Consider the following 27,910-nt stretch of genomic DNA (forward strand, 5'->3'; position numbering starts at 1 on the left):
TTGGCTTACCCAGACAGGAGCTCTTCAGTTGAGAGGGGAAGAGGCCAGAGGGGTGTACAGTAGCAGTTTATTTGTAATGCCAGAAGAGCAGGGCTTGGGCATCAGAAACCATTGCCCAGACCCACAAATACAAAACATCTCCCACACCTGACCAGGCATCAGAAGCAGTCCAGTGGCACCCATCAGCAGACTCCACAAGCCTGGAGCGTGCTCCTGGCTTCTGACTTTGCTGTTTGTTTTAAGGCAGCTGGTTGGTAGAGCTTTTATCAGGCCCAGAGTGTTTGTGAGGACCTCCTGACAGCTGTGGGTTTGTTCTCTGCTGGCCAAACCCAGACACAGTGGTCCCTGGGCAGGGGTTTGGGGCAGTGGCTTTGGTCTTGCTTGTGCTGATGATGGCAGGAGGTGAGCAGAGAAGAGCTCTGTGGTGCAGGGTGCACTGGGATCTCAGTGTGCTGCTGTCACACCAGTCTCTGCTTGTCTGCTGCCCTCAATGCTTCACTCACCTGTTTCCTGGGTTTCGTCTGTTTGCAGTGCTAGCCAGGCTGGCTGGGAGGTTGCTTTAACAGACCTGCTTGTGGAGGGCTGCAAGAGACCTGAAGGTGGTGGTGCTGCAGATGGTTATTGCACATCCCCTCCCTCCTCTTCCTGCTTTACCAGCAGAGTTGGGTCTTGCAGAGGTCCCTGGGAGCTGGTGATCGATGCCATGGTTGCTGCCTACTCCTCCTTTGTTGGCCGCTTGATAGAGCGAAGCAAAACCAAGGGAATGAGGAACAAAGTGCCACAGAGAGTGAAGCAAACCTCTGCCCCTGCCAGCCAGTAAACTGCAAAGAAGAGAAGATTGTGCTGGTTAGTAGCTGCCTGTCCCTGCACCTCTGTGACCTGGCCTCAGCCGGAGAGCAGCACTGCTGACCCTTCTGCTGGTACCTGAGTCACATGGAGGTGGCTAAGGGCAGTCCTGGGTGTCTGCAAGGAAGGAGCAGGTCAGGAGTGGCTGTTTCAGGTGGGGTATTTTCATTCCCACCACTACAGCAATGGGGAAGTCTCTCTTACTCCTCAGCCTTACAAGGCAACTGTTTAACTGTCTGCCCCAGCACCCAGGACTTCTCTTGGCACATGGCTACAGGCAGGTGCCAGGTCCTGGCTTTGCTCAACCCTAATGTCAGGTCCAGGTTCAAGCTCTGAGCTGCCATGTGGCTGCTTCCCACAGTTCTGCCCTTCTACCCTGCAAGGGCCTGGAGGAGCTGAACTGTGTACCGGGGGTACCTGTGCCCCTGAGGCACAGCCTAGGCCTGGCCTGAGCTCTGGGGTAGGAGCAGAGGGTGGAGTCTTTGGGCGTTAGCTTGCAGTGCTTTTAATGCTGGAAAGTTTGTCACTGCACATAATGGCCTGGCCCTGTATCTTCTTGGGATACTGCTTCCTGAGATGTGGGAACAGTTACTCAGCCCAGGAAACCTGATTTCCTTGACTGATGTGCCCAGTGCCAGCTGGCCCTCAGCAGGGGGGGTCACTGCCTTAAACAGCTGAAAGGAGCCCAGCAAAGGCTCCCTCTGCACACTGGGGATAGACCCTCTGTGGTGCTCCTCTACCTGCACAGCTACATGTGGGGCTGGAGTCAGGCAAGAGCTGCTGTCTTGTTTCTCTCTGGGTCTAGGAGCTTTATAACTCACCATGAGGCTTTTGCTGGTGCAAACAAGGATCATGTCCTGCCCCTGCTGCAGCTCTCAGGGGTCCCTACCCCTGTAAATACAACTTTCTGCTGCCCTTTCTCCTGGGCTGTGGGGCCCAGAGTGATGCTGTGCTGGCAAAGGGAGGAAGAGGAGGCTGCACTCACCTGTAGCTGACAGGACAGGTCCCAGGGCCCTGGCCAGGGCGCCCAGGCTCCGCAGGATCCCCATCACGCGTCCCTTCTGGCTGGCAGAGCCTGTGCGAGCAGAGAGCCACACGACACAGCAGGGTGAAGAGCTCAGCACACAACTTAAAGAGGAGCAACAGCAAAGGGACTCTGCAAAGCCAAGCCTTGCTTCTGGGCTTCAGGGAGCACTGCTGTGCTGGCAACCAACTGAACCACTGCTGAAGAACCAACTCTGTCATCCACAGGTGGCAACCCAGATGTGACTGGTGCCACAAATGTGGAAGGGTTCAGGAGGCTCCCCAGAAGATCTTTTCTAAGGAGTGAGGAAGAGATCATTTGACTGCTAGCAGCCATGGCTGGTGTCTCTTGCAGAGGAACCAGGCCATTTCCTGCTCAGTGCTGGTCATGGCCTTCACCAGTGATATTAATTCTTTGCCTACTCTTCCTCCTCCTCAAAAGCAGCAATAACGTTTCTCCATCACAGAATAGAAGTTTCCTCATCCCAGGGGACCCAGGTGTGAGGCTGCTGGTCCCTTTGATCAGGTCACTGCTGTTTGTTAGCTCTGAAATGACCCCTGATGGAGTGCTGACACTTTGCACAAGCAGTTTGGGGTTCTCCTATGCTCCCTTCCAGGATGTTTCTGACTATCCCCGGATCAGCATCTTGCATTCCCATTCCCCAGCAGCCCCACCCAGCTTCCCCTCTGTGCAGGACACTAAGAGAAGGGAAGAGGCTGAAGAGGCAGCACCTCCAGTGTAGCACAGTTGGTTTGTCTCTCCACAGCAAGGCATGGTGCCCTCAGTAGGTGACTGCAGCCATGCATCTCTGGTAGCATGCAAGGGCCTGGAGATGGCTCTTCTCTAAGCTTTAGCCTCAATCCTCCAGGGGTGGTTATTGCTTTAGAGCCACACCCATGGAGCAGCAGCTCCCTGAGCACTTGGCAGTTGTGCTTGCTGGCTTCATGCATTAGTGGGGAAAGAGATCTTTTGTAAAGCCAAGCAGCAGCCAGAGCCACCAGTCCAACACTCTGCTCCAAGGTGGAGCCGTGCCACCAGCATTCCTCTTGGTGCATCACAACTTGAGGTCAGGAATTTACTTGAGCCAAGGCTAGACAAAGGTCAGCTGCAGGGCCAAGGGCTGCTGCTCAAAGCAGGAAAAGACACTCACCATAGCCTGACACCACTGCTGACAAACAGGGGATCACAACGGCTGCAGCTGGAAGAAATCCACAAAAGAGCCTGTCAGTGAACAGCAGGGAGCTCAAAACTGTTACAGGAGAGTAAAAACATGGAGCCCAAAGTTGTTACTGCTGCAGAGAAACAGGCAGAGCTCTGGGGCACTGTACCAGAAATGAATCACTAGGTTTGGTCCAGCTCCATAATGAAAACACCCCCTCCAAGCCAACCTGCACCAAGAGCCCAGAGCCAGAGCAGATGTTTCACATCAGTGTCAGCCCACAGGAAAGGGGTGGCTGGGTCAGATCAGCTAACTGGGAGCTTTCCAGATCACTGTGCTCTGGTCAGGTGGAGCAGGGAAAGGGAACTACCCAGACTTCCACCAGCCAGCCAGGTGGCTGTACACAACAGCATAGTGTCCCCTTGGCTTCATGGGGCTGAAAGAGGCAGCAGGGTGCTGCCTTGGGAAGTACGACAGTCACGTTCAAAAAGAGGAGGTTACAAAACGTCTGGACACAAAAGCCAAGAGCTGTTCAGCAATCACTGCCCTCTTACTGCAAGAGGGGCCTGCTCTGCCAAGAAGGAAGGGCTGTGAGCATACAGAGCAGAATCTTTTCTGGGAAAGAAAGGACACCTGGAGAGCAGGAATGACAGATGCTGCCTTAACTGCAGCATGGGGCAGAGAGAGGAAGAGAAGGGGGGGGGCAACAGGACCCCTCCTGAGGCGCTTCTACAGGGCTTAACGAGAGAGGAGCTGGCATTTTCTACTCAGGTATGGAGCCTAGGAAGGTGAGGCTCCTCTCAGACAAAATGAGTCTCTGCTCTCCCTCCTCCTCACCCAGTGGACTTTCAAAGCAAGGTCAGCTGTAGCTAAGAGGCAGCTTCTCAAAGCTGTTAAACCCAGCTGATCCTTGGCAAGCCAGCTACTAAAGAGCTGCATGTGGTGGTTTACAGTCTACTCTTAGGCTGGAGCATGCAAACCCATGTCTTCAACTTCTGCAGTTAGCAATAGTTGAAGCTTCTTAACAAGCTGGCAGCACTGGGGATGTCTGAAACCTCTTTTCAGACAGGCACTTCAGCAGGTGAATCCAACATCACTCTCAAGTGTTTCCCTGAGTAACAGCTCAGGTTGGCAGAGGATTATTTATACAAACATTTGAATGACTTTGGAATCCACCTTATCAGGAACACGAGATGGGGTTTTGCTCCCTCCCTCTGCCAGCAGCACAGCCCCATGCCACAAGTGTCAGGACAGCCCTGATGTACCCTCGCTCTTGCTCACTGCCCTTCAGCCTCTTGCCTTAGAACACAGCCACACTGAAGCACACACATGCTGTCTGCCTTCTTTTCCTGAGCTATTGAGTGAAGATTTTGCTTCTAGGTCTGGTAAGAGGTGACTAAAACACCCTTAAGAGCTCCCCAGTGAGACAAAGATTGGTGCTTCCAACTATCACCATGGCAAAATCCTGTGATACAAACAGCATCAGAACAGAAACCTCAAGCCCATACACTGTTTCTTCCACATTCTGCTTTCCATTGCAGTTTAAAATTCAAGTGCATCCTTTGTTTGCAGAGGGTGAATAAACATAAAGCAAACTTCTCTGTGCCTGGCTTGCAGTGCCCTTGGGGTAGCTCACCGAAGGAGTACAGCAGCAGCCCAGCACTCAGCATGGTCACATTTGCAGCCCATCCAATTAAGAAGAAGGCTGGAATCAGCAACACAATGGCCTGCAGAATGAGAGAGTCACACGGTTATGTCTCAGCCTTGCTACTTAAGAGCTGTCCTGCCAGTTCCCCTCTGCTGCTGGGAGGACATTGCAGTGAGCAGCTGAAAACCTTTTCCTCCCCACCAGGCATCTCCCATTCACCTGGCTGGGCTCAGTTTGCTTTTCTGTGCTCCCAGCAGCACATGACTGCAGAGCACATGGAGTCACCTGTAAGGCAGTTATCTCACCTCCCACTCCCACAGCTGAGGAAAAGCTCTCTTGCAGAGCTCTCTCTCTCTCTCTCTCTCACATGATCCCCTCCTTATTTGTGCTGTTTTTCTCTTACTCTGTGTTAACTGGACAGAAACCTGCCTTTAACTCTCTGTCTCCTGAGCAGGCACAGGAGATAAAAAAGCTTGTGTGCAACAGGCCTACAGCTCCTCTGCTTTTTCTGCTGGTATGGACTGACTTTAGCTTTTGGAGTCCACACTTCCGAAGCCAAGATGAGAAGAGGGGGGTGGAATGGCATTTGAAATTCAAATGCAAAAAGAAAAGACACTTTTCACCTCCTCCAGGAGCCTGGACCTCAGGGCCCCTGTGATGTCTCCCTGGCACAGAGCTTTGGCAGAAAAGACAGATCAGATCATGCTGTTCCATGAAAGGTTATTCACTCCCATCAACTGCCTCACGTTGAGGATGCAGTTGTAAACGAGCTACTGCAGTCACTGTGCTACGAGAGGCCACAGTTGCCATAGGATCCAGATTCACAAAATGCCAGACTAACATTAGCAAAAAGGGGGAACAGCCACAACTGCCACTCCAGCCACATGCACCCCCAGAAAGAGTGCCCCAAGGCCAGCACGTTTCTGCATAGTGCAAAACTGGAGGAAGAATCAGTTTCCCCCTGCCCCCCCCACTGAAATATACTCTAGGGAAAGCCTGCCAAGCACAGACATGGCCAGACTGATGATGTACCTTGAAGATAATTTGCCAGAAAGAGTCAAAGAGCAGTTCTGAAGCAGCTTTAGTAGTCTTAATGTCTGCACTGCAAGAGAGTGCAGTGAAACAAAGCATCATGTTCACAGCACTGTCCCTAGCTTGCAGGGATGGGCACTCTGTTCTCATTCCTTACTACAGCCATGCATGAAGAACTCAAAAGTTTCAATACTATGGTAGCTGACCTGCTAAGACAGGGCTCTAATGTTCTAAACCCTAGTTAGATCCCCATCAGTGCCTGTGGTAGGTTGAGAGAGTTCCTGTTCTTTGTTTATAGTTAGGACACCAAGCTAAGCTACCAGCTCCAAACCATAACAATGCCCAACCACCATGGTCCTGAGAAGCCATCTGGCTGGATTCATGAGACACAAAGTCATTCTAATTTGGAAAGTACAGACAAAGCCTCACACTTCAGACTGAAAGTGAACATCTCAGATTTGCAGGGGGAAAGGAAAATAGGTTTTGTGGTTTCTTTTACCCTTTTTACAGTTGTGACTTCATTTCCTGGCTTGATTCGGCGAGCATAGCCTCCCTGGATCACTGCCATTGTTATTCCAATGAAGAAAAACATCTTGCCTTGCTGCATGCTAGAAGGAGGCAAACACAGAGCCTGGAGTCACGCAGAGCATTCCACCCTGGGAGTTACAGTGCAGAGCCTTGCCTCAGCAAGGGACAGAAAATGCTTGTTGGTGCTCCTATGAGCAGCGCAGAGTTCTTAACAAGCTGCCCTTCATCTCCAGAGCAGGCAGACAGCAAGGACAGAAACCTCTTAGGTCTTGAGTGGAGGTGGGACTGCTGCTGGCAAATGCTGCAGTCATCTCCAGACTGCTGGGATGTAGTTCAGTTATTTCATGGGTGGTCCACAGAAAGTCAGCACATTAGTAATCCTGTGCCACATGCACAAGAGTTACTGTTTCCAAGGCTGTCCTTTCTCACGACCATTACCAGCACTGCCTCTGCAGTCACCAGGGCACAGTATGGGCACCGACAGGGGGGTGACTATGTAGCCCAGCAGGAAGCTTGCAGCATCTCTCCCTTCAGCCTTACTATTTCTCCAAATTTCCCTTTCACCTCTCTTGCCTACTAAGCTTTGTGGAGGTTCTCAGCTAAAAGCTTGCTTGTCACCCAGCCTGCCTGCTGGCATGGAGCTGTGTGTCTCATCTCCCTGGCAGAAGGGAGAAGATACTCCTCCTCTTGCTCTAGAAGACCTTTCCTTGCCACACACATGTTAGTTAAGCCACAAACTGTAATGAAAGACAGGCAAGGAAAGATGAGAGAAACCCCTGAGAATTACTCAAAGGAAAGGACACACATAAGGAATCAAGCTGCATGATCATGTTCCTGTCTGGAAATCTTCCTATGAGCTGGCAGGAAAAGTATTTCCAGCTGAGCTGCTGTTAGTGGGCTCTGTTCTCTTTCTTCTCCAGTGTTAGCCTACAGGAAATCAAACTCCATGACATACACCACATGCAATGCAGAATGAGCAAATGCAGTCACACAGCTACCCCTCCATCCCTTGCCTTTTCTGAGCTCCAGGATCTGTCCTGACACTGAAGAACTCTTCTGGGCAAGAAGAGGCTTTATTCTAATCAATACAACTAGCCCAGCTATCCATAGCTGAGGAGCTTTCATTTCATCTTGTGCATTGATTTTCTCTAGTCATGAGGAGTTGCAGATCAGTTCCTTTCATGATAAACAGTGTCCCTGGATTTCCTTACACTCCTCCCCCAAAGCCCAAGCACCACTGAATGTGGTGGCTGCTTTCTGAGTGTTTTGACCAACCTCATAAACTCTCTCTTGAAAGTAAACAAAGAGAACTTAAATCAAGAGCTTGGAAAACATCCCAGAGAGAACACACAGTATTTATCTTTCAGGTGTGCTGTACCTGCTGAAGTGTAACCTCTGGTGAGTCAGAAAGCTCAGGGTATACTCCAAGCCGGAAAAGAGGAAGAGGTACAGGAAGTAAACCAGGCCCAAGACTTTGAGATTCTGAAGATCTAAACAAACAAAGAAACAAGTAAGAGAAACACTGGGGTGCTTTTCAAGCAAGGCTTGAGAGCACACCAACAGCAGAGCAACGTTCATCACCTATACAGGGAAAAGTTCTCAGCTCAGATGCTCATTGGAAATACCCACACAAGACATGGCAACAATGGCTTCTGCCTGCTACCTTCCTTCCTTCTTCTGACAGGAGGAGAGCCAAAGAGACTTAATTTCTCTCAGGGTCACTCTGATGTCACTCATCCAATCCAGCCCCTCTGCCTCACACTCACTCCCCCACCTGCACAGGGATTGATTCACAGAATCAGTCAGGGTTGGAAGGGACCACAAGGATCATCTAGTTCCAACCCCCCTGCCATGGGCAGGGACACCCCACACTAGATCAGCCTGGCCAGAGCCTCAGCCAGCCTGGGCTTGAACACCTGCAGGGACAGGGCCTCGACCACCTCCCTGGACAACCCATTCCAGGGCTTCACCACTCTCATGGGGAAGAACTTCCTCCTCACCTCCAGCCTGAATCTCCCCACCTCCAGCTTCATTCCATTCCCCCTAGTCCTATCACTACCTGACATCCTGAGAAGTCCTTCCCCAGCCTTCCTGTAGGCCCCCTTCAGATACTGGAAGGCCACAATGAGGTCACCTTGGAGCCTTCTCTTCTGCAGACTGAACAGCCCCAACTCCTTCAGTCTGTCCTCACAGGAGAGGTGCTCCAGCCCTCGGATCATCCTTGTGGCCCTTCTCTGGACACCTCCCAGCACCTCCACATCCCTCTTGTAATAGGGGCTCCAGAACTGGAGGCAGTACTCCAGATGGGGTCTCACCAGAGCTGAGCAGAGGGGGAGGATCACCTCCCTTGCCCTGCTGGCCACACTTCTCCTGATGCAGCCCAGGATCTGATTGGCTTTGCAGGCTGCAAGTGCACACTGAGAGCTCCTGGTGAGCTTTTTGTCCACCAGCACCCCCAAGTCTCTCTCCTCAGGGCTGCTTTCCAGCCAGCCCCTGCCCAGCCTGGATTTGTGCCTGGGATTGCCTCGACCCAGATGCAGGACCCTTCATTGATTTATGTATTTCAATCATTGATAAATAAATTTCAATCATTGATCAAGAAATTGATTTATGTATTTCAACCAGCACCTGCATTCCACCTCACACCTTGATGCTGCTCTTGGGATGGTATTGGCTAAAGCACAGCATCCCTTTCTCTGAGCTACACATATGACAGACCTTACTTAAACCCTGCCTTGGCAGGAATATAACAGGTTTTCTACTCTACTCCTGCTGCAGCAGCAAGGAGGACTGCAGGGTAAGTTGGTCCATCTAGCAAACAGTAGTTCATTTTCTAAGGCTTAAGTAGTTTCACACAGAGGACAGCAAGGAGGACTGCAGGGTAAGTTGGTCCATCTAGCAAACTGTAGTTCATTTTCTAAGGCTTAAGTAATTTCACACAGAGGACTGGCCAGGTCAAATCCTACATCTCCAGCATCTGAACTGAGAGAGAATACTCCAGTCTGAAGTTTCCTGGTTTGCAGCTTGAATAAGCAAGCTCATGCCTTGATCAATCTTTTAAAAGCACTTCACTACCCCGTGCTACAGCCAGAGCCTGAAGAAAAACAGCAAGTAGCAGGTCAGAAATGCTCAAAACAAGAATCTCTAAAACCTTCTTTTGGGAATAACAGGACCAGTGTCCAAGGGAACTTGGCTAACTGTTCATAAGTGAGTAAGGAGGGTTTTAAATGAGTGAACAGTGCTGCTTCTGAACTGGTTTGAGCAGGGTTTTCACGTGGAAACCACGGCCACCTACAGCAGGACACACAATATCCATGCACAAAGCCAGCCAACACTCACTCTCCTCTGAGGGGGATTCCTCTCCTCGGGTGACCGCGGAGAACCGAAATAACGCCAAGGGACTGAGTAAGTCAACTGTTGCCTGAAATCCAGATGTCACAGAAGAGACCTGGAGAAAGAAAGAGGTGAGTGAAAAACCTGATGTCATTAGCTACTGTCAGGAATTGGCAAATGTGCTTCCACACCTACACAAATTATCTGAGATGAAACAAGGCAACTGGCACGGGGGTTTGACTGACCCCCTCATGAACAGCCCCAGGCTCTCTGAACACAGAACTGCTTCCAGACTGACCAAAAGGTATCACAGTATAACTCAGGTTGGAAAGGACCTCGAGGATCATCGAGTCCAACCTATCAACACAGACCCCATGACTACACCATGGCACCAAGTGCCACGTCCAATCCCCTCTGGAACACCTCCAGGGATGGTGACTGCACCACCTCCCTGGGCAGCACATTCCAATGACAAACGACTCAGTGAAGAACTTCCTCCTCACCTCGAGTCTAAACCTCCCCTGGCGCAGCTTGAGACTGTGTCCCCTTGTTCTGGTGCTGGTTGCCTGGGAGAAGAGACCAACCCCTTGCTGGCTACAACCACCTTTCAGGTAGTTGTAGAGGGCAATGAGGTCACCCCTGAGCCTCCTCTTCTCCAGGCTAAACCACCCCAGCTCCCTCAGCCTCTCCTCACATGGCTGTGCTCAAGGTCTCTCCCCAGCCTTGTTGCCCTTCTCTGGACACCTTCAAGTGTCTCAATGTCCTTCTTAAACTGAGGGGCCCAGAACTGGACACAGGACTCAAGGTGTGGCCTAACCAAAGCAGAGTACAGGGGCACAATGACTTCCCTGCTCCTGCTGGCCACACTATTCCTTGATGCAGGCCAGGATGCCATTGGCCCTCTTGGCCACACTGCTGGCTCATATTCAGGTGGCTGTCAATCAGCACCCCCAGGTCCCTCTCTGTTTGGCAGCTCTCAGCCACTCCGACCCCAGCCTGTAGCTCTGCATGGGATTGCCGTAGCCAAAGTGCAGCACTCGGCACTTGGACTTGTTGAATGCCATCCCATTGGACTCTGCCCATCTGTCTGGTCTGTCAAGGTCCCTCTGCAGAGCCTTTCTACCCTCTAACTGACTAACATCTGGCCCTAACTTGGTGTCATCTGCAAACTTGCTGATGACTGACTCGACCCCCTCATCCAGATCATCAATGAAGGTAGAGCACTGACAGCACCTTTCACTGAAGGCAGAGAACAGATTCTCCCTTGTGTTCCCAAAGAGCAGAAGAGGCCTCCACAGCCTTGAAGGTGGTTTTATTGGGTTCACCTTTTGCATCAGCCCTCCTGTGCAGTGCCCATTTACAGGGAACACAGTGGCACATCTGCCTGCATGCTCATGGGAAGCTGGGGACCTGCTTGTGTGCTGCAAAGTCTGACAACAGTCTGTGCAGCGCCTCAAACAGCAGCCTGTTTTGGTACTGGCTGTTCTTTAGCAAGCCAGTGACATCTCCTGGGGAAGAAAAGGGGGGAAAAAAAATCAAATCATTTTTAGAGGGATTCTTAGAGGTTCTGCCCAGCCACATTGAAGGCTTCTGAAAGAGGCACATTTGTTTTATAGCACTCCTGGTCCTTGTGCTCTGTACACCGCAGCCTAATTCCGCACCTAGCGGCGCTCTCCCTGCTCCTCACCAGCAGGCACTGAGGAGAGGTTTGCTCTCTCATCTATAGAGAATTAAACAGCTCACTCTGTTTGGGTTTTTTAGCCTAAGGTATGGAAAAGCAAAGAATATATTGAAGCAGAAATAATGTCTGAATCCTTAAGGAAACCATTCCTTTTGGAGCAGGAGAATTCAGGCTGTCTCTTTACATGGCAGTCACAGGAGGAAATAAGACAGGCTCAGGAACCCTGGATAGTCACACACAGCACTTCGCATCTTCAAAGCTCCACAGCCTTTATCTGATGAGCTTCTTTCTCTCCCCATGGAGGGAGGGGAGCTATTACCCCCTTGAGGGCAGAGATTGAAGGTCAAATTATCAGTGGAACTTAATCTCAGTGCATGACCTGAGGATTTCACAAAGCTGCAAACAAATCAAGCTTCAACACGGCGCTAACGTGACTCCTGTCTTGTTTTGCCACTCAGAGCTTCCGAGTGTCCCACAGCAGAGCTCGGGAGCCTGTTAGCCTCACAGCAGCACCCACTTCAGTACACCAGCCTGGGTCTGTATGAAGCCATAAAGCTGCTGACTGGGCTATTTATTTCCCTCCCCACTGCATGCATTGCAGAGAGCAAACAGGCACTCCCAAGAAGTTTCCTCACGCTTTTAAAAGGTCTCTAAGAGGATTTCCTGAAGCTGGCTTGTTGCAATCCTCAGTTCCTGCATTTGTTGGTGTGATGGTGTTTGTGCCACAGCACAGACAATCTGCTAACAAGCAGCTCTCCTCAGGCATGTGTGTCAGTAATAAAACTCCCTCCAGTCTGTACCTGGTGTGAATTATTACCCACATCAGGCAGGCTGCCAAGCTGCTTGGACTAAAAGGCTGAATTTAGTTTGGTCTAAAGGACATTGATTAGATGTTTAAAATTTTGGTGTGTGCATGTCCTCTAATTCCTCCTATCTTTGCCCTAGAAATAAGAGACTGGAAGTAACTACAAGGGTTTTCATCCACTGGTCAATAATGAAAACCTTGTCCTAAAATTGGGAAAGATGTTTCACCACCCCCAAACCCCAAGGAATAAACTGCCAACTTCAATGTCACCAGCTGTGGGGACTTGATATTCTTTCCCAGGTTCAAAACCTGCAAGCTCTGACTTGTATTTCATTTCTATGCTTATGATTTATTACTCCAAACCCACTCAGTTTTACTTCCACGATCACAGCAAAGACCACCTTGAAGAGCAGACTCTCTTCACGGTGTCTCTGTTTACTCTGTTCTCCTCTAATGCAAGAAGCATAAGTAAAATGTCCTGAAGGCCAAATCAGGAATGCAGCCTGGGTCTTCCAAGCTGCAGCCTTACCCTTCAAATCAGACATTGTTTAGCATGCACAGAGCACAAGCCTTGCTTTTCCAGAAGTCTTCCGCTGATGCTGCAAAGCCCTATGCATAATCCTTACCTCAGAGACTCTCAGAATCATTTGGGTTGGGAGGGACCTTCAAGATCACCTTATTCCAATCCCACTGCCATGGACAGGGACACCTTCCACCAGACCAGGGTGCTCAAGGCCTCATCCAACCTGGCCTTGAACTTCTCCAGGGAGGGGGCATCCCTGGGTAACCTGTTCCAGTGTCTCCCCACCCTCACTGTGAAAAATTTATTAGCTAGACACCAGGAAAAAATGGTAAGATTCTGCCTCCAGCTTGGCAGCCTTGCCCGTGACTAGACTGGCTAAAAATTAACTCAGGAGCTCTTAAAGAGGGCAGATTACACTGGAGATGTTTCTGTTCCTTCCTTCTCCCAAGTAGGTCACAGCAGGAGCTGTTTTGGCTAGCTCACCTAAGAGCAGTGCCTCCAATACATGAAGACTCCAGCTCTCTGCTCACTCTTCACTTGATAAACTTGTGGAATAGTTAAGGAAAAAAAGGGAAGAAGAATAGTGACAATTCAGTTCTACTTGGATGAAGACTCACAGAGTCCTAGAATGGTTTGGGTTGAAAGGAAAGATCATTTAGGGTCAATCCCCTGCCATGGGCAGGGACATTTACTACACCAGGCTGCTCCAAGTCCCATCCAACACGGCTTCTAACCTGGTTTCCAACTTATCCTTGTTCCCCCTGTTCCACTCCACCTTCCTCTTTCTACAAGTTAATTGCAACATGAATGAATGTGAAACACCTGAACTTCTCTCCTGTGAGGAGGACTGGCAGAGAAACCAGGATGTGATGAGAACACAGTGTATTTGAAGGAAACAGATGTCTGATCCCATTGGCAAGTTCTCCTACCACTGAGCCTTATCATTTCCCCTCTTCTCACAGCTTTGTCCTTCCAGCACATCCACTCCTGTACTCTGGGAGCACCTGCTCCAGCTCAGCCCAGCCAAGCTCCAGAGAGGCAGCCAGCATACCTGCCCCTCCTCTGCCATGCATGGGCCAAGAAAACTGCTCCTCTCCCACTCAGAAAATGGAAGGAATTATCCAAGAAAAGAGCAAATCAGGCTAAAAAGTGAAATTGCAAATTCCCTACAACATATAAATCACACAGGGCCACTGCCCAGATGCTGACTAAAAAGACACAGCACAAAGCACTAACACTGACACCCATCACAAGAGGCTCCAACACCAGACAAACCACTACCTAAGCAGCAACCAAACACCCTCTGTATTTTGCATGACTGAGACCTGACCCCCCCCAGAGACACCTCTTAATCCACAGCCCCAACAAGCAGGGAGAGTGCCCTCATTCTCTTACCAAAACTCAGCCCTTTTGGCTAACAAAGAGAGGCTTATCAGAAGAACCCTCAAGATGATGATAAAGGGGAGGGAGGTATTCAGTCATCCAGAGTCCTAAAAGGCACTGAAGCACTTCATCTCCCCAAAGCAAAGGTGAAGTTGTTTAGAGAACACAGACTTCCTCTGCAGCACTTCCCTACATCATGTTGCCCCCACCCCAGAGTGTGCAGCTCTAACCAAGGCCAGGATTTTATCTGGAATGTTTAGAAAGAGCCAAACAGGGAAAGGGGAACAAATGACACATGGAAGAGCTGTTCAAAACACAACAACATAGCTGCAGTGCTTGGGAAAATAACATGGACAACCCATCCCACCTGCTGGGAAACACTCAGGGAAGGTCTAAAGTCTTGCCCTGCAGACAGAAGTTTCCTGAACAATTCCCTGCATCAGAGACAGGGTTTGACTCTCCAGAAACCAAGCATGCTCCAACAGCTGAGTGCTGCTTAGAAACAAGGGAGTAGGAAGGATCCAGCCCAGCTGAAAGCCTCAAGCGCTTCACCCAGGCACCTTGGGCTGAGTTCAGCCTCTCCCACACTGTGAAGGAGACTGTTCCAAGAGACTTTTAATCAGGTATGGGACAGTGTCCAATCACACAACACAAAATTATCCTGTACATAAATGCCTGTCCCCTCAGATCCAGTCACTGAATGTTAGCACTTGCATGCATTCTGTGGAGACAGCACAGCTCAGAGAGAAGAGCCATTTGCTCCTCAAGTTTTAGAATTGCCAAGCAAAGACAGGATAATAGCTCAGAACATTTCCAGCATGCACTGGCTACGTGACAGCAAATCCAGCCTCTGGTGCATGCACTCTTATGATTAGCTCCCCAGGGAGCCATTGCGATCAGTTAAAATTCACCCTCCTCCTCTCAGGTCCCCATTAGGTTTTGAGCCATGTACACCTATCACACCAAAAGCAGCAACTAAGCAGGTATGTTAATTACAAAGAATTGCTCATACTACACTGGGCCAGGAGGTGGGACCATGGGCTAGGAGGTGGGACCATCACATAACCCCTGAATGATCCTCTCAAACCCCAGTCCCAGGAGCGAGCTAAATTCCCGAGACACTGCCTCAGCTCCTTGTTTCCAGCGTTCCAACAGCTCTCCAGGCCTGTTTTTGCAAGGAGCAGAGCTGTTCACACAGAGTCACAGGCCACTTACCCTTTTTTCTTTGGGAAGGGTCTCTGGAAGGAGGAAGAAGATGAAAATCAAGTCTGCCACAGCAAACACGAGCGCTAACAGTGCCGAACGAAGGTAGAAGACCTCTCCTTTCTCTGCCTCCATGGCTAGGTAAGCTCCAATCATGGGACCCAGGGTGAAGCCAAGGGAGAAAGCCACACCAATCATTGCCTGCAGTGATACAAGGAACATGTAGACACTGGTTTGTTCAGGTAGCTCAGCTCTAAACCAGTTTGGATTTCTTGGCAATTGCCTTTAAAGCAATGCAACCAGAAACAGAACCTGAGCATTAAGAATGAAAGCCCTGTTACTTCCACATAGCTGATGTTCTGTCCAGTCAGGAAAGGGGCAGGAACAAACTGCAATGTGGGTATGTGGGAAAGGAATCTGGGAAGGAAAATAACAATTCTCACCTGAGGGACTGCTCAGCCAGCAGCTCTTTCAGCCCCAGAATGAACTTTTGTAGTATGAAAGCAGAGAAAGGAGGACAGCAGCGTGGTAGGAATTCATGATGGTATCTACAGCTTTCTCTGGTCAGGAATTTATGACTTACAGAGCAAACAGCCTGAGAGACTTCCCAGAACAGCCAGAATTTAGTGCAGGCACTAAAGGGGATTTATTAAATCACTATGAAAGCAGCACATTGGAAAAGGATCTGCACACACAGGATGGGAGCTTGAAAGAGCCCCTGTCTGACTCATCAGCTCAGTGAGAGTGCTTAAGAGCACACCAGTGCAGGACCTGGCTTGCTTTCTTCTGGCTCCATTCATCTCTTTCTTAAAGACATTCTCTCAATGTCCTTGAGACATTCAAAGATGTATGCTCACACATGCTGGATCCAAACCCCTGTCATCCCAAGACATGATCCTCCTGCTTTCCTGAGTGCCTTTATCTGCAGTACTGAACTGAACAAGACCACCTCAGAGCCTCCAGTGTTGTTTCAGCCTGCCCAGCTAGCACTCTCCCAGGCAATAGCTCATCACAGGTTGGAGGTAGCATCAGTTAGATGCTATAGTCTTGCTAAGCAGCAGAATGAACATGCCTTGCTCTGCTTTGGAAAACAAGAGAGCATAAGCCATATGGATGTGAACTATGCTGTACTAAGTGACTTGCTCTCCGGCTCTAAAATTAGGCCCTGACCCAGTTTATTTACTGGTGCTGTATGGCTATGCCTTTCCATAAATAAAAATACCTTTTGGCTCACCAGGACTATAACAAATTGCTTTGAAAATTCATTAGCTACCACTGTGAAATCTAAAGCTTCCTCCCCCTCCCCACCCCAATAAGCAGCTGTCCCACATAGTGCTTTATAACAGTCTGTTGAGAGAAGTTTGGGCCCTCAAGGTTTCTGTAAGATAAAAGCTCTGACTGGTAATTCACAGGCAAAGTTCAGCCTGCAGAATGCTTCCATCTGGTCCACTGCCTTCTGGAACAAGGCAGGGCAGCTGTTCATGCTGCTGCTCAAGCAGCCACATGCAACATCCTTTACCTGCTGAGCTCAGATCCTGAAGCCAGTGCAACACTGCAGAAGTCAGGAGGCACACTGTGATGTGCTCCTGTGCTTCCACAGCTTGGGAAGGTGAGAAGAGCAGGTTGTCCTCTAACTGGCTGCCAGCTACAATAATTGGGCCATAAGACCTTTGAACTTCTCAGCTGTTCTAATGAAGATTACAGTTCTCAGAAGGAGTAAGGTCTAACACTTGCACCCAGGTAGTTATTCAACATCTAGGGCACCTGCTTTTTGTGGCAGGTGGAAGTCATTGGAAGCCTAAGAGCTCACCAATAAAACGATCTGGCATCTTCTGAGAAGTGAGGCAGTGTACAAAGTTATCAACTGAGCAGTGAATACAAACCTAGGGAAAATATTCTGAGCACCTGGAATCCATTAAAGGTTACCCTGCAATCCCAAACATCCCCCACATGTGTAACTCACCATGCCCTTGCTCCGTGCTTTTGGAGAGTGCAGGTCAGCAATTATAGCTGTGGAGAGGCTGACATTCCCTTTGCTTATTCCACCCACAATCCTGGAGAGGAGGAAAACACCAAAGGTCCTAGAGACAGCCCATAGTGCATATGATGTTATCAAACCCACCTGCAGAAACAAGAAAGTTCTTGGTAAAGCAAAACAAAGTTGCTGTCAGCTCTGCATATTCCCCTCTTGTAAGTCCACCCCCCCGGCGTCCTGTGTTCAGCTCTGGAGCTTCCAAGACAAGGAGGACATAGAGCTCCTAGAGCAGGTCTAGAGGGGGCCATGAAGATGATCAGAGGGCTAGAGCACCTTTGCTGTGAAGACAGGCTGAGAGAATTGAGGTTGTTCAGCCTGGAGAAGGTTCTGGATAGACCTCAGAGCAGCCTTCCAGCATTTGAAAGGTGCCACAGGAGATCTGGAGAGGGACTTTTGACAAGGCCATGGAGTGACAGGGTGAGGGGTAATGGCTTCAAAGTGGAAGAAGCTGGATTGAGATGAGACATGAGGGAGAAATTCTTCCCCATAAAGGGCAGTGAGGCACTGGAACAGGCTGCCCTGAGAAGTTGGGGAAGCTCCAGCCCTTGAAGTGTTCAAGGCCAGGTTGGATGGGGCCTTGAGCAACCTGGTCTAGTAGGAGGCAGTAGTAGAGATTAGAACTAGTTGATCTGGAAGGTCCCTTCCAACCCAAACCACCATTTAACTTGTCTGATTTCAACAGCTGCTTCAAACACACATAACAAATGGAGGTGCTGGAAGGTGTCCAGAGAAGGGCCACAAGGATGAGCAGAGGGCTGGAGCACCTCTCCTATGAGGACAGACTGAAGGAGTTGGGGCTGTTCAGTCTGCAGAAGAGAAGGCTCCGAGGAGACCTAATTGTGGCCTTCCAGTATCTGAAGGGGGCCTACAGGAGGGCTGGGGAAGGACTTCTCAGGATCTCAGGTAGTGATAGGACTAGGGGGAATGGAATGAAGCTGGAGATGGGGAGATTCAGGCTGGATGTGAGGAGGAGGTTCTTCACCATGAGAGTGGTGAAACCCTGGAATGGGTTGTCCAGGGAGGTGGTTGAGGCCCCATCCCTGGAGGTGTTTAAGCCCAGGCTGGATGAGGCTCTGGCCAGCCTGATCTAGTGTGGGGTGTCCCTGCCCATGGCAGGGGGGTTGGAACTAGCTGATCCTTGTGGTCCCTTCCAACCCTGAATGATACTATGATACTATGAAATGTCTGAACACACTGATAGTGCACTCTGTCCTGGACAGGGATATAAAAGAAAGAGAAACAAATCCACACAAACTTCTTACAAACTGAGATTACTAACAGAAGAGCAAAGACAGTTCAGAGGGAGCTAACTCAGTCCTGGGCACAAACTCACTCTTGTATACCCCATTCCACTTGTTTCAAACTTCAAGAGAATTCTGGTTTCAAAATAAGAAGACTTCACAGTTCTAGCCCTTAAATTTCATCTTCACCACACCTGCTTGTTTAATTCAGTCTCCACAAGCCTACAGGACAGGGGGATTTGTTTATCGTTTGCAGCTGAGTTCCTCCATGTATGCACACAGCTTCTGTAATTAGAGCCCCACACCAGCAACAGAGAAAGTGTTCTGCAGACCATCCATGCTGACAAGAAACACATCCCACAGTGCTACACAGCACCTCCTGACAACCCCCAGGCTCTGTGAAATGGGTCATGAAGTGATCAGCCCTCATTAGGCACTTGGGGAACTAACTTGTGCAGGGATTATGTTTAACATTTGTAAACAAAGCATCTGAAGTCAGACTCCTGCACAGAGGGGGAAAGGGATCTGGGGAAATCCCAGGAAAAGGTAGGTATTTTGGTGCCTTTCTTGTACAGTCCTGAATCTGGGAAGCTCAGCTTAAGCACTTGCTTTTGGAAGTGCAGCCAAGTGACTCGACAAGAAGCAGACCTAGAATGTTCAATTGCCCAACCCTTTCTGCTAATCACAAGACCACAGTGCCTTCAGCTGTGTCTTGGGACGGCCTGACTAAAACCAGCAGGAGACACATACCACTGTCATCATGATCACAGGCCTTCTGCCCAAGTGGTCTGACACTGCACCAGTGAGGGGAGAAGAAAAAAACTGGAGGATGGAAAAGATTGAGCCAATCAGACCTAAAAGAAATGAATAAATAAATTACATGTATTAGTACACCTGCTGCCTTCATCAACCATACAAAGACACCCAACCTGCTCCAAGAAATCCTTCAAAAGCATGCAATTACATGTAAAACAGCAGCTGTAAAGAACAGCTTTATCTCTCAAACTAAGCCACCTTCCAAACATTGTTATTTAATTTAAGTGAGACTGCAAAGACAGCCCAAATACAAAGCCCAGAGTAACAGGAACAAACTGGATCATTCACTGGTTACTTGACTGCTGAGAAGGGGGCTGAAACTCACTGGTTATAATGGCATGCTGGTTCTCCAATGCTTCCCAAGCTGACTGCAGACATTGTCTGGTTCTGAAGCAGAGATAATGCAGTCTTTAACAGCCACAGCTCTTTTAAGACTTTTTTTGATTGTTTGAACCTGATTCTGTCACACTTAATTAGCTTTTCTTCCCCTCTTATCATGGAAAGAAGGACACAAGCACTGCTGGTAGTGAGGCACCCTAAGAGGCAGGAGTCATCTAACAGACTCCAAGAGACTTTTGAAATCTGCCTCCAGCTTCTGTGATCTTTAATTCCTCTTTTCTCTTGCCATTTCTAGCTTTACACACTTATTAATTTGCTCTACACCCTCAACAAGCAGGCAATAAAAGGCCTTGCTGTCATAGTTTTTCTCTAAAGGAAAAAACTGGGTTACATAGATCATTCAGCTATCAAAGCTGTAAAAGGCTGAGGAGAGACCAAATGTTCTGCTCCCATCAGCTTTGAGGAGGCAGCATGCTGATACTGAGCACCTTGGAGAGGACAGCTGCTTGTGAGAGCTGAAAAAACTGTCTAAAACCCTTACAGATTTGTTCAAAACCTTGGGGCAAGCCTCAGCTCACCGAAAGGAGAGAGTCTAGACATTGCCAATTAAAATTAACACAGACACCCTCATGGCTTCATACTCTGAAAACCCAGTTTCCTCCCAGATCTTTAAATCTCTGATGTGTAACATGACACACATGCTGCTGGATTTCCTGCACTATTCCCTGTGCTGCTCACCCACAGCAGACTCCTAGTGACAGCAAATGCTTCTGGACCCTGCAAGTCAGCAGCTCTCCTGCTTTTAATAGGACTAATTGAGATTTAGAAGCAGTGCTGCACTACAGCTGCCCAGCAGGGAGGTGAGACTTGAACTCACAAGCTTCTAATTCCAGTGTTTCCTACTGACTGATCTCCAGTCACGTGCAGATCCTTTGTTAAGGGACAGTAATTTCTCTGACTGTGCAGGGTCTGGCACAGCAGGCTCCTGACCCTCAGGTGACAGTCTGACAATAAGGAACAGCAGGCCTCTATTTCTGCAGCAAGCTGTAGAACAAATTGGACAAGATCATAGGATAATTCAGGTTAAAAAGGACCTCTGGAGGTCACCTACTCCAACTGCCCGCTCATAGGTCCAGCTATGAAGTCAGATCAGATTGTTCAGGGTTTCATTCAGTTAGGGTCTGAGGATGGAGACCACAAAACCTCTCTGGGCAACCTGTTCCACTGGCCCTCTGCTGAACTTGTTGCAGTTTATGCATGTTTCTTGTACTGGGGGTATGAGGGTGCAAAACTGGGTGTCAGTACTCTAGATGTGGTCTAACAAGTGCTAAGTAGAGTGAGACAATCACTTCCCTCAACCTGCTGGCTCTGTTCATACAACCCAGGTGTTACTGGCACCTTTGCTGCTGCCAGGGCTGGCTCACGCTCATCCTGCTGCTCAACAGGACCCCAGGGCTTTCACAGCAGAGCTGCTGCCCACCAGTCAGTGCCTAGTCTGTACTGCTGCAAGGGATTCTTCCTTCTTAGGCACAGGAGTTTCCATTTGTCCTGACTGAATTTCACCAGGTTCCTGTTAGCCCTTTCCTCCTGCCTGTCTAGGGGTCTCCAAGAGACAGAGATGGGGCAGTTTAATGAAAACAAAATCATTTGCAGCCTACTGTGAGAGACATTTTCTGTTGTTTAAATCTAGTATGCTTCTTATTGAACTCCAGTATGCCTTTTAGTATTTCTAGTCATTTTCCTCACCATTCCTCATATCAACACTGCAAATAACTTGAGTATAACACTTTTCTTTTTGGCCTTCATACCTCCAAACAAGACACTGTTGTATTTCCTCTCTGGAGGCACCCCAACCATCGCTGCAAACCAGTCCACACCTCGTTGCAAGGACAAATAGAATCCATCCTGCAGAACAGAGAGATGAGGAATAAGAGCAGGAAGACAGATGCATAGTTTCATTTTCAAAGACAGCATCAGAGTTGAGTGAACTAGTGAGAATGTTAGATGATTCCTTCTCTCCTTCACACCCCCAATGGAAAATTTCCTTGCTGATCAGGTGTCATAGGCTAAAAATAGCTTAAAATGGTGAAAGTTGAGAGGCAGCAGATAATTGGGTGTATGTGTTAGGGTGGAGGAATGGCTGAATTTGAACTTTTTCAAACCACCAGGCCTGCTTGTTAAAACTTGAATGAAACAAGTGGTGTGTCCTGAATCCTCCAATTAATGAAGCTACATGGGACACATGCATTACTCAAATTGGGATAAGCAGGGCCTTGTAGGTCCAGAAAGAGGTGGTGGGAAAAACAATGGGTCCTGAAAAGAGGTGGACAACATAGGAAAAAAAGAATGAGGCCCTGAAAAGAAGACAAAAATGTTGGCTACAGGAAATACATTGGAAGTGGGGGAAGATCCTGGACATCAGTCCAAGGCTAGGGTTAGAGACAGGGTTGTAAGAAAAAGGCTGCAGCTGGAGTGTGGTAGGAAAGAGGCTATGAGACAGAAATGTGGAATGCAAAATTAATTCTCCCCTGACATCTTTATGTTGTCCAGTAACACATGGGAATGGTAACTGCGAGCAGCCACACAGCAGGGAAGCAACACAACTTTGTGTCTGATGTTTCCAGACCAGTGGCCAGCACCCTGCTAAGAATGGAAGTTGAGATCTAGAGAGCATGAGGCTGGGATTAGGAGCAAGTGAGTGTGTGAAGTACTTAAGTAGGTAAAAAGCTCTTACAACGTTGGTTCTCAGATAAACCCCAGTATGCAGACTCATTATGGATTGTTGCTTACTCTGTCTCCCCAGTGAAGTCACAAATGCACTGTTAAATACAAGGATTAGCCCTTAAGGGATACCTGAGTTTTCCCCAGAATAAATCCTTCATTTTAACCAAAAGGCAGGAGGAACTCTTGCAGGCTCACAAACACACTCAGTCTATGTCCCATTTAAACATGCTGAATGTTGTTATTGTTTATTATTCTGCCTACAGCTATTTGCTTGCCCCAAGGTCTCCTCCATCCTTCCCTGAAGATCTAGAATTTTCAGCAGGCTGATGTTCTCTGCTACTCACCTCAGTCTGGCTGTAATAATCAAGGATGGAAGGGAAGAGAGGCAAGATGAGAGTGAATCCCAGCAAGTCGATGAAGAGTGCCAGGAAAACGATCGTAATAACACGGCTGCCGTTCTGCTCTTCCCTGCTGCCGAGGGAGCTGCTGCCAATGTCTCTCACCTGCTGGGCCATCTTTCCAGGTGCTCTCCTTCTAAAAATTACCATTAGATACAGTCAGCAGGAAGCATTTTGCTGGCTTTCAAAATGGTACCTTAGAAAAGATATTCTTTCCTAAGTGATAGAACAGAAGGTGATGGCTTGAAACTGGGAGAAGCTGGATTTAGATGAGACATGAGGAAGAAATTCATCCCCATAAGGGTGGTGAGGCACTGGGACAAGTTGCCCAGAGAACTTGTGGAGGCTCCAAGCCTGGCAGGGTTCACTGGCAGGCTGGTTGGGGCCTTCAGCAAGCTGGTCTAGTGGAAAGTGTCCCTACCCATGGCAATACATGATCTTGAAGCACCCTCCCAACCCATTCTAGGATTCTATTATAAGATTCACCTAAAGACCTAAACAAGGATGCAAGCCATCTCCCATTCAATATCTAACAAATAAAGGAGTTAATCTATATCCTGTCAGAAACACCAACAGATATTAAAATCAAGGAGTAATACACAAACCTGCAAATTTCACTACAGTAAAACACTACAGTGTACCTCAGCCACAACCCACTTGGCACTTCCTTCTACTGCAAACATCCCTTTGTATTTGCTGCACTAAGTAACAGAGAGACAGAATTTGATCCAAAGGTCCATTGACTTTGGTGAGTCAGGATTGAAAACACTGAGCAATTCTTAGTACAAATTCTATTCCAGGCAAGAAATACCATGTTACACACAGGCACTGGTGCCTGCAGCATCCTATTGCACTAACTGAAGATCATAACACTTGGTCATGCTCAGCAATAAAAATCACTGTGGAATTTCTTTACCTGTGGCTTCAGTTTGTTTGCATGAGCTGAACAAGAAAAGGGGCCACCAGGAAGCCATTTATTAAACTCTTGGTGCAAAGCTCTTAAGTCTGTTAATGAAGAGAGCTGTTGGGTCATGTTCAAGATCCTTTCATTTCAAATGGTTAGTCATCATCACCAGAATGCTTTAGTATTTGTTTAACCAAATAATTTAAGAGCATCTGGAGCCAAAACAAACCCATCCCTTCAGCCAAATCCTCCCTAGCCCTAGGTCTGCCCAGGCAGCAGTTGAGGGATGGGTTCATTGTGGCAGATTCTATCCCATTTTATCTCACAATTTGTTTATTCATTCACTGAATTATATGACCAAGCTGAACTTTATTCCAGGGTTATTTACACAGGGCAATAATATCCTTGACACCTTACTCTTGTGGCCAGTTCAGCTAGCGTGCGGCTTGAACCCACTGATGCCAGCACCGACCTTTCATTCAGCTACACTTTTGGCTACGTGGTTGCCATTTCCCTGACGCAACATTCCAGGGTACTCCACGTTTCTGCCTTTTGTGCTCCATCAGTTTTGTTGTTCAAACCTTCCCGTACTTTTTTTTTCGCCAGGCAGGAAACCACCAAACATTTTGTAGGGCCTGGAATCCCATCAGAAAAAACACAACGCTTCATCTCTGCCATGCCGTATGATTTCTGAGCCGCGTTTGAAGAGGAGGGGAATTTTCACTTTAGGGAAGTTGTTTCTCTAGACAGTCGAGCGTGTCCCTGACAGGCTCTGGGCTCGGCCTTGGCTCTCCCCAGCCATGCCCCTCTTGTCTCCCATCACCTCTGCCTTCCACCTCCGGCCGGGACGGGGGTTGATGCTGTGCCTCTCGGGACGGGAGCAGCAGCAAAGCTGGTCCTGCCCTAACTTACAAACACGAGATTTGCCATCGGCCAGCAGCAAGAATTTAATCCTTCTGGGGTTTTCTTGCCATTCCTTCCCCTTCTGAAGGTGCCAGGCCCAGCTTTACCTGGTAAGCCTGGAGACGCTCCTCTGCCTCCCTAACAAAGTCCCGATTCGGGTCAAGAGCAGGAGCTGCAATGGGAGGGTAACAAATGAAGCGATTTCCCCGAGCAGCCAGAGCTCAGAGCGGAGGGGCCGAGGAGCGGGAAGGGGCAGGCCGTGCAGAGATGCGGTGCCCGCGGCACAGCCCCGCTGTCCCCTGCCGCCCCTCAGACCCGCGGGGACCCCCAGCCCGCTGAGGCGAGGCGAGCTGCGCCCGGCCCGGCCCCGCTCCGCTCCTCCGGCCGCCCGCCCCGCCACGCCGCCGGCAGATCCTGCCCCACTCCGGGCCCCTTACCGCTCCTCCGGGTGGCCGGGCCCGCAGGGTGTTCGGGAGGGTCCCCTCCGCCTGCCAAGAGCCCTCCCTTGGGGATGCTGCGGGCGGGCGGCGGCAGCTCCTCCCCGGCCTTTTCTCCGCGCCCCGGCGGCCTTCCACTTCCGGCCGGGAACGGAGCTGCTCCAGCGGCTCTGCACCGGGCACTGCCCAGGCGGGATCCCACCCGCGCTGTGCGGGAACGGCAGCGGCCCAGCGGGCTCCCCGCAGCGGGACTCGGGGAGCAGCGGGACCAGGCCGGTGGCCGAGAGAGACTGAAACCTCAGGCTGGGGGAAGTGCTTTGTCAAGGCAGCCTCGGCCCCCGTAAACGACCAGTTTAAACGATTTAGATGGGTATCTCGTACCTCAAACCGCAGCTGTTCCTCTTGCGTTGAAGATTTCTGCAGGAAAACACACGTGTTCCAATCAGAGAGGGATATGCCTTTAGTAGTTGCTACAGAGCCAGGTTGCAGTAGCAGTTAGCTGTGGTTTCGATAAACGAGGGTTTCCTGGAGGTTTGTGACAAACACCAAAAGGTAGTTGCAAAAGATGTAACTGTCCCTAAATGAAACTTCTCCCTTAAACCACTTCAGTTCTTTAGCACAGGAAACACAAATAGATTTGATAGTGGTAGCACTGTCTGGCACTGCTCTCTTGTCCAGCCCTGTCTGGTGTCCAAGCTGCCGAATTTCAGAGTCTGGTTACACGTGGACTAAGCACACATCTGCAGATCTTAAATACATGAGGATCTGCCAACAGTATTTAAAGAGAACTAATACAGGTATTGAAAGGGCTTCTGCTTCCCCTCAAGGTAATGCTGTCCCACTGATGGTGTGGATTTGCAGTTATTAGTACTTGGATGATGTCCTTTAAGTCAACCCTGACATCTCTGTCATGGATTCCCCAACTGATTAGATTTGGAGGAGCTTATCTAAGCGTATTGCTAATCAGGATTAATGCACCAGCTAAAACCCCAAACAGAACAAGGAAAACATTCTACACATTCTAAGCCAGTTCAAAACAATCAGGTCCAGCTGTTAAATCAGATTCACTAGACAGCATTTTTCTTCATGAATAGTAGATGATCATCACCATGTCTGAGTGACCTCTCTGGACTGCACCCACAGCCTCTGGCCAAACAGCCCCCAACTCTCCCCCTGCCAAGCATAGACAAAACAGGGAAAGCCAGCAAGGGTGGAGAATGACAAATTGCAAGGACTAGAACTAGCAGGAGAAAGAAACCTCTCCATCAAAGCCCAAGGTGACCTAGCACAGCCAATTCATGGCTCCATAGATGCAGAGGGACAAAAAGCCTGCATCAGGTAGGTCCACAGTCCCAAGCATGACAGCCAGAGCTGCTCCCTGTCCTGTGACTGCAGCAGCCACTGCAGGAGGTGATAGTAGGCAACTCTCTGCTGAGAGGCTCACAAGCACCCGTTTGCCATCCCAACAAGCAAGCTAGAGAGGTGCTGCTTACCAGGGACTCTATCACAGATGTGAGAGGTTGTCTGACCTTGCATGTTCCACTGACCATTATCCATTGCTGCTGTTTCACCTGAGCAGCAATGACACAGCAGTGAGCAACGTGAAGACCATCAAGAGGAACTACAAGACACTGGGAGCAGCAGTGAAGGGCTCATGAGCACAGATTGCCTTCTCATCAATCCTGCTGATCACGGGGAAGGGGTTTAATAGAGCTGACAGAATAGGGAAAAAAAATCAATAAACAGTTGAAGGAGTGGTGTCACAGGCAGGGCTTTGGCTATCTAAGCCACAAAACTTACTTTTGGAAATCTGGTCTCACAGGGTTCACCTTTCAGAAAAGGGGAAGAACATCTTTGGACAGAAGCTTTCCAGTATGGTGAGGAGAGTTTTAAACTAGAGTTGCTGGGGGATGGGGTGATGAATCCATCCCACATCAAAGCCTAATAAGCATCCTGGGCCTGAAGCTGGACATGGGCTGTGAATAGGCCACCTAAAGAGCAGGGTAAGGGAAGCCCAGTCAATAAACCATCTTTGGGAAGCCCCAACTTAAATGCCTCTATACACTAACACCTGGAGCACGGGGAACAAACAAGAGGAACTACAAACATACAAGGGCTTGTAGTGATAGGACAAGGGGTAGTGCTTTGAGCTGAAAGAAGGGAAATTCATCACAGTGCAGGTGGTGAAACATTGGAACAGGTTAGGGAGGGGGCATCCACAGCCTTTGTGGGTAGAGATGTTCAAGGCCAAGTTGGATGAGGCCTTGCACAACTTGGTGTAGTGGAAGGTATCCCTGCCCATGGCAGGGGGGTTGGAACTAGATGATCTTGAAGGTCCCCTCCAAAACAAACCATTCTGTGAATCTATGACCTGTCATGCTGTCTCATTACAATGTTTCTCCACAAATATAGGGTATTTATTGGCTGTATTAGAAAGGCAGATGTTTTCCACATTCATGCTGGGCACCTACCAGTAATTAGACACAGATGATAAAGTAATGGAAGAGAGTTAGGGATGTGACTGTCCACTGAAATAAAATGGTTATGAGTACACTAAGAATTTCAGAGCTTTGCTCAACTCAAAACCTACTGAAGAGATGGACATATAGCTTTAACAAAGGACTTCTGCTAGAAGGTTGACTCTATTCCTCCACTGAATACATGAATTAGAATGCCCCAGTGCTACAGACCAAAGACCTTTAAGATCATCTAGTCCAACCATTCTTGAACGCTACCAAGTCTGGTGCTAAACACGTCAGCACACCTCTGCCACTCTGAAACACCTCCAGGGAGAAGGATTCAACCACTTCCCTGGGCAACATGTTCCAGTCTTTTGGAGCCCTTTCAGTGAAGAAGTTTCTTCTAACATCCAACACAGAATCACAGAATACATCCTGTTGGATTACACCTCAAAGATCATCCAGTCCAACCCTCAACCCAGCACTGAA

General features: G+C 49.1%; 1 protein-coding gene across 4 annotated transcripts; it reads right to left on the reverse strand.

Moving 5' to 3' along the window:
- Positions 1–48: 48 nt before the first annotated feature.
- On the reverse strand, positions 49–26,533 carry MFSD10 (major facilitator superfamily domain containing 10). Of its 4 annotated transcripts, XM_068149628.1 has the most exons (14): positions 26,456–26,533; positions 25,344–25,487; positions 22,665–22,854; positions 21,405–21,501; positions 19,192–19,295; positions 17,129–17,287; positions 15,178–15,366; positions 9,577–9,685; positions 7,616–7,727; positions 6,209–6,317; positions 4,666–4,756; positions 3,021–3,068; positions 1,832–1,921; positions 49–821 (listed from the first exon to the last, which is right to left on the reverse strand). In XM_068149628.1, the coding sequence occupies exons 3-14, from the start codon at positions 22,833–22,835 to the stop codon at positions 715–717; spliced, it is 1,386 nt and encodes a 461-aa protein (XP_068005729.1). In that variant the 5' UTR covers positions 22,836–22,854; positions 25,344–25,487; positions 26,456–26,533; the 3' UTR covers positions 49–714. The 4 variants fall into 4 exon arrangements, with proteins under 4 accessions (XP_068005729.1, XP_068005728.1, XP_068005727.1 ...); XM_068149627.1 differs by lacking the exon at positions 26,456–26,533 and having other exon boundaries at positions 25,344–25,913; XM_068149626.1 differs by lacking the exons at positions 25,344–25,487; positions 26,456–26,533 and adding an exon at positions 24,963–25,034.
- Positions 26,534–27,910: the final 1,377 nt, after the last annotated feature.

The sequence above is a fragment of the Melanerpes formicivorus genome, unplaced genomic scaffold (assembly GCF_026170545.1).
Source record: "Melanerpes formicivorus ecotype bairdi unplaced genomic scaffold, bMelFor1.0.p_v2 SCAF_18, whole genome shotgun sequence".
In the NCBI taxonomy this organism is placed as follows: domain Eukaryota; kingdom Metazoa; phylum Chordata; class Aves; order Piciformes; family Picidae; genus Melanerpes; species Melanerpes formicivorus.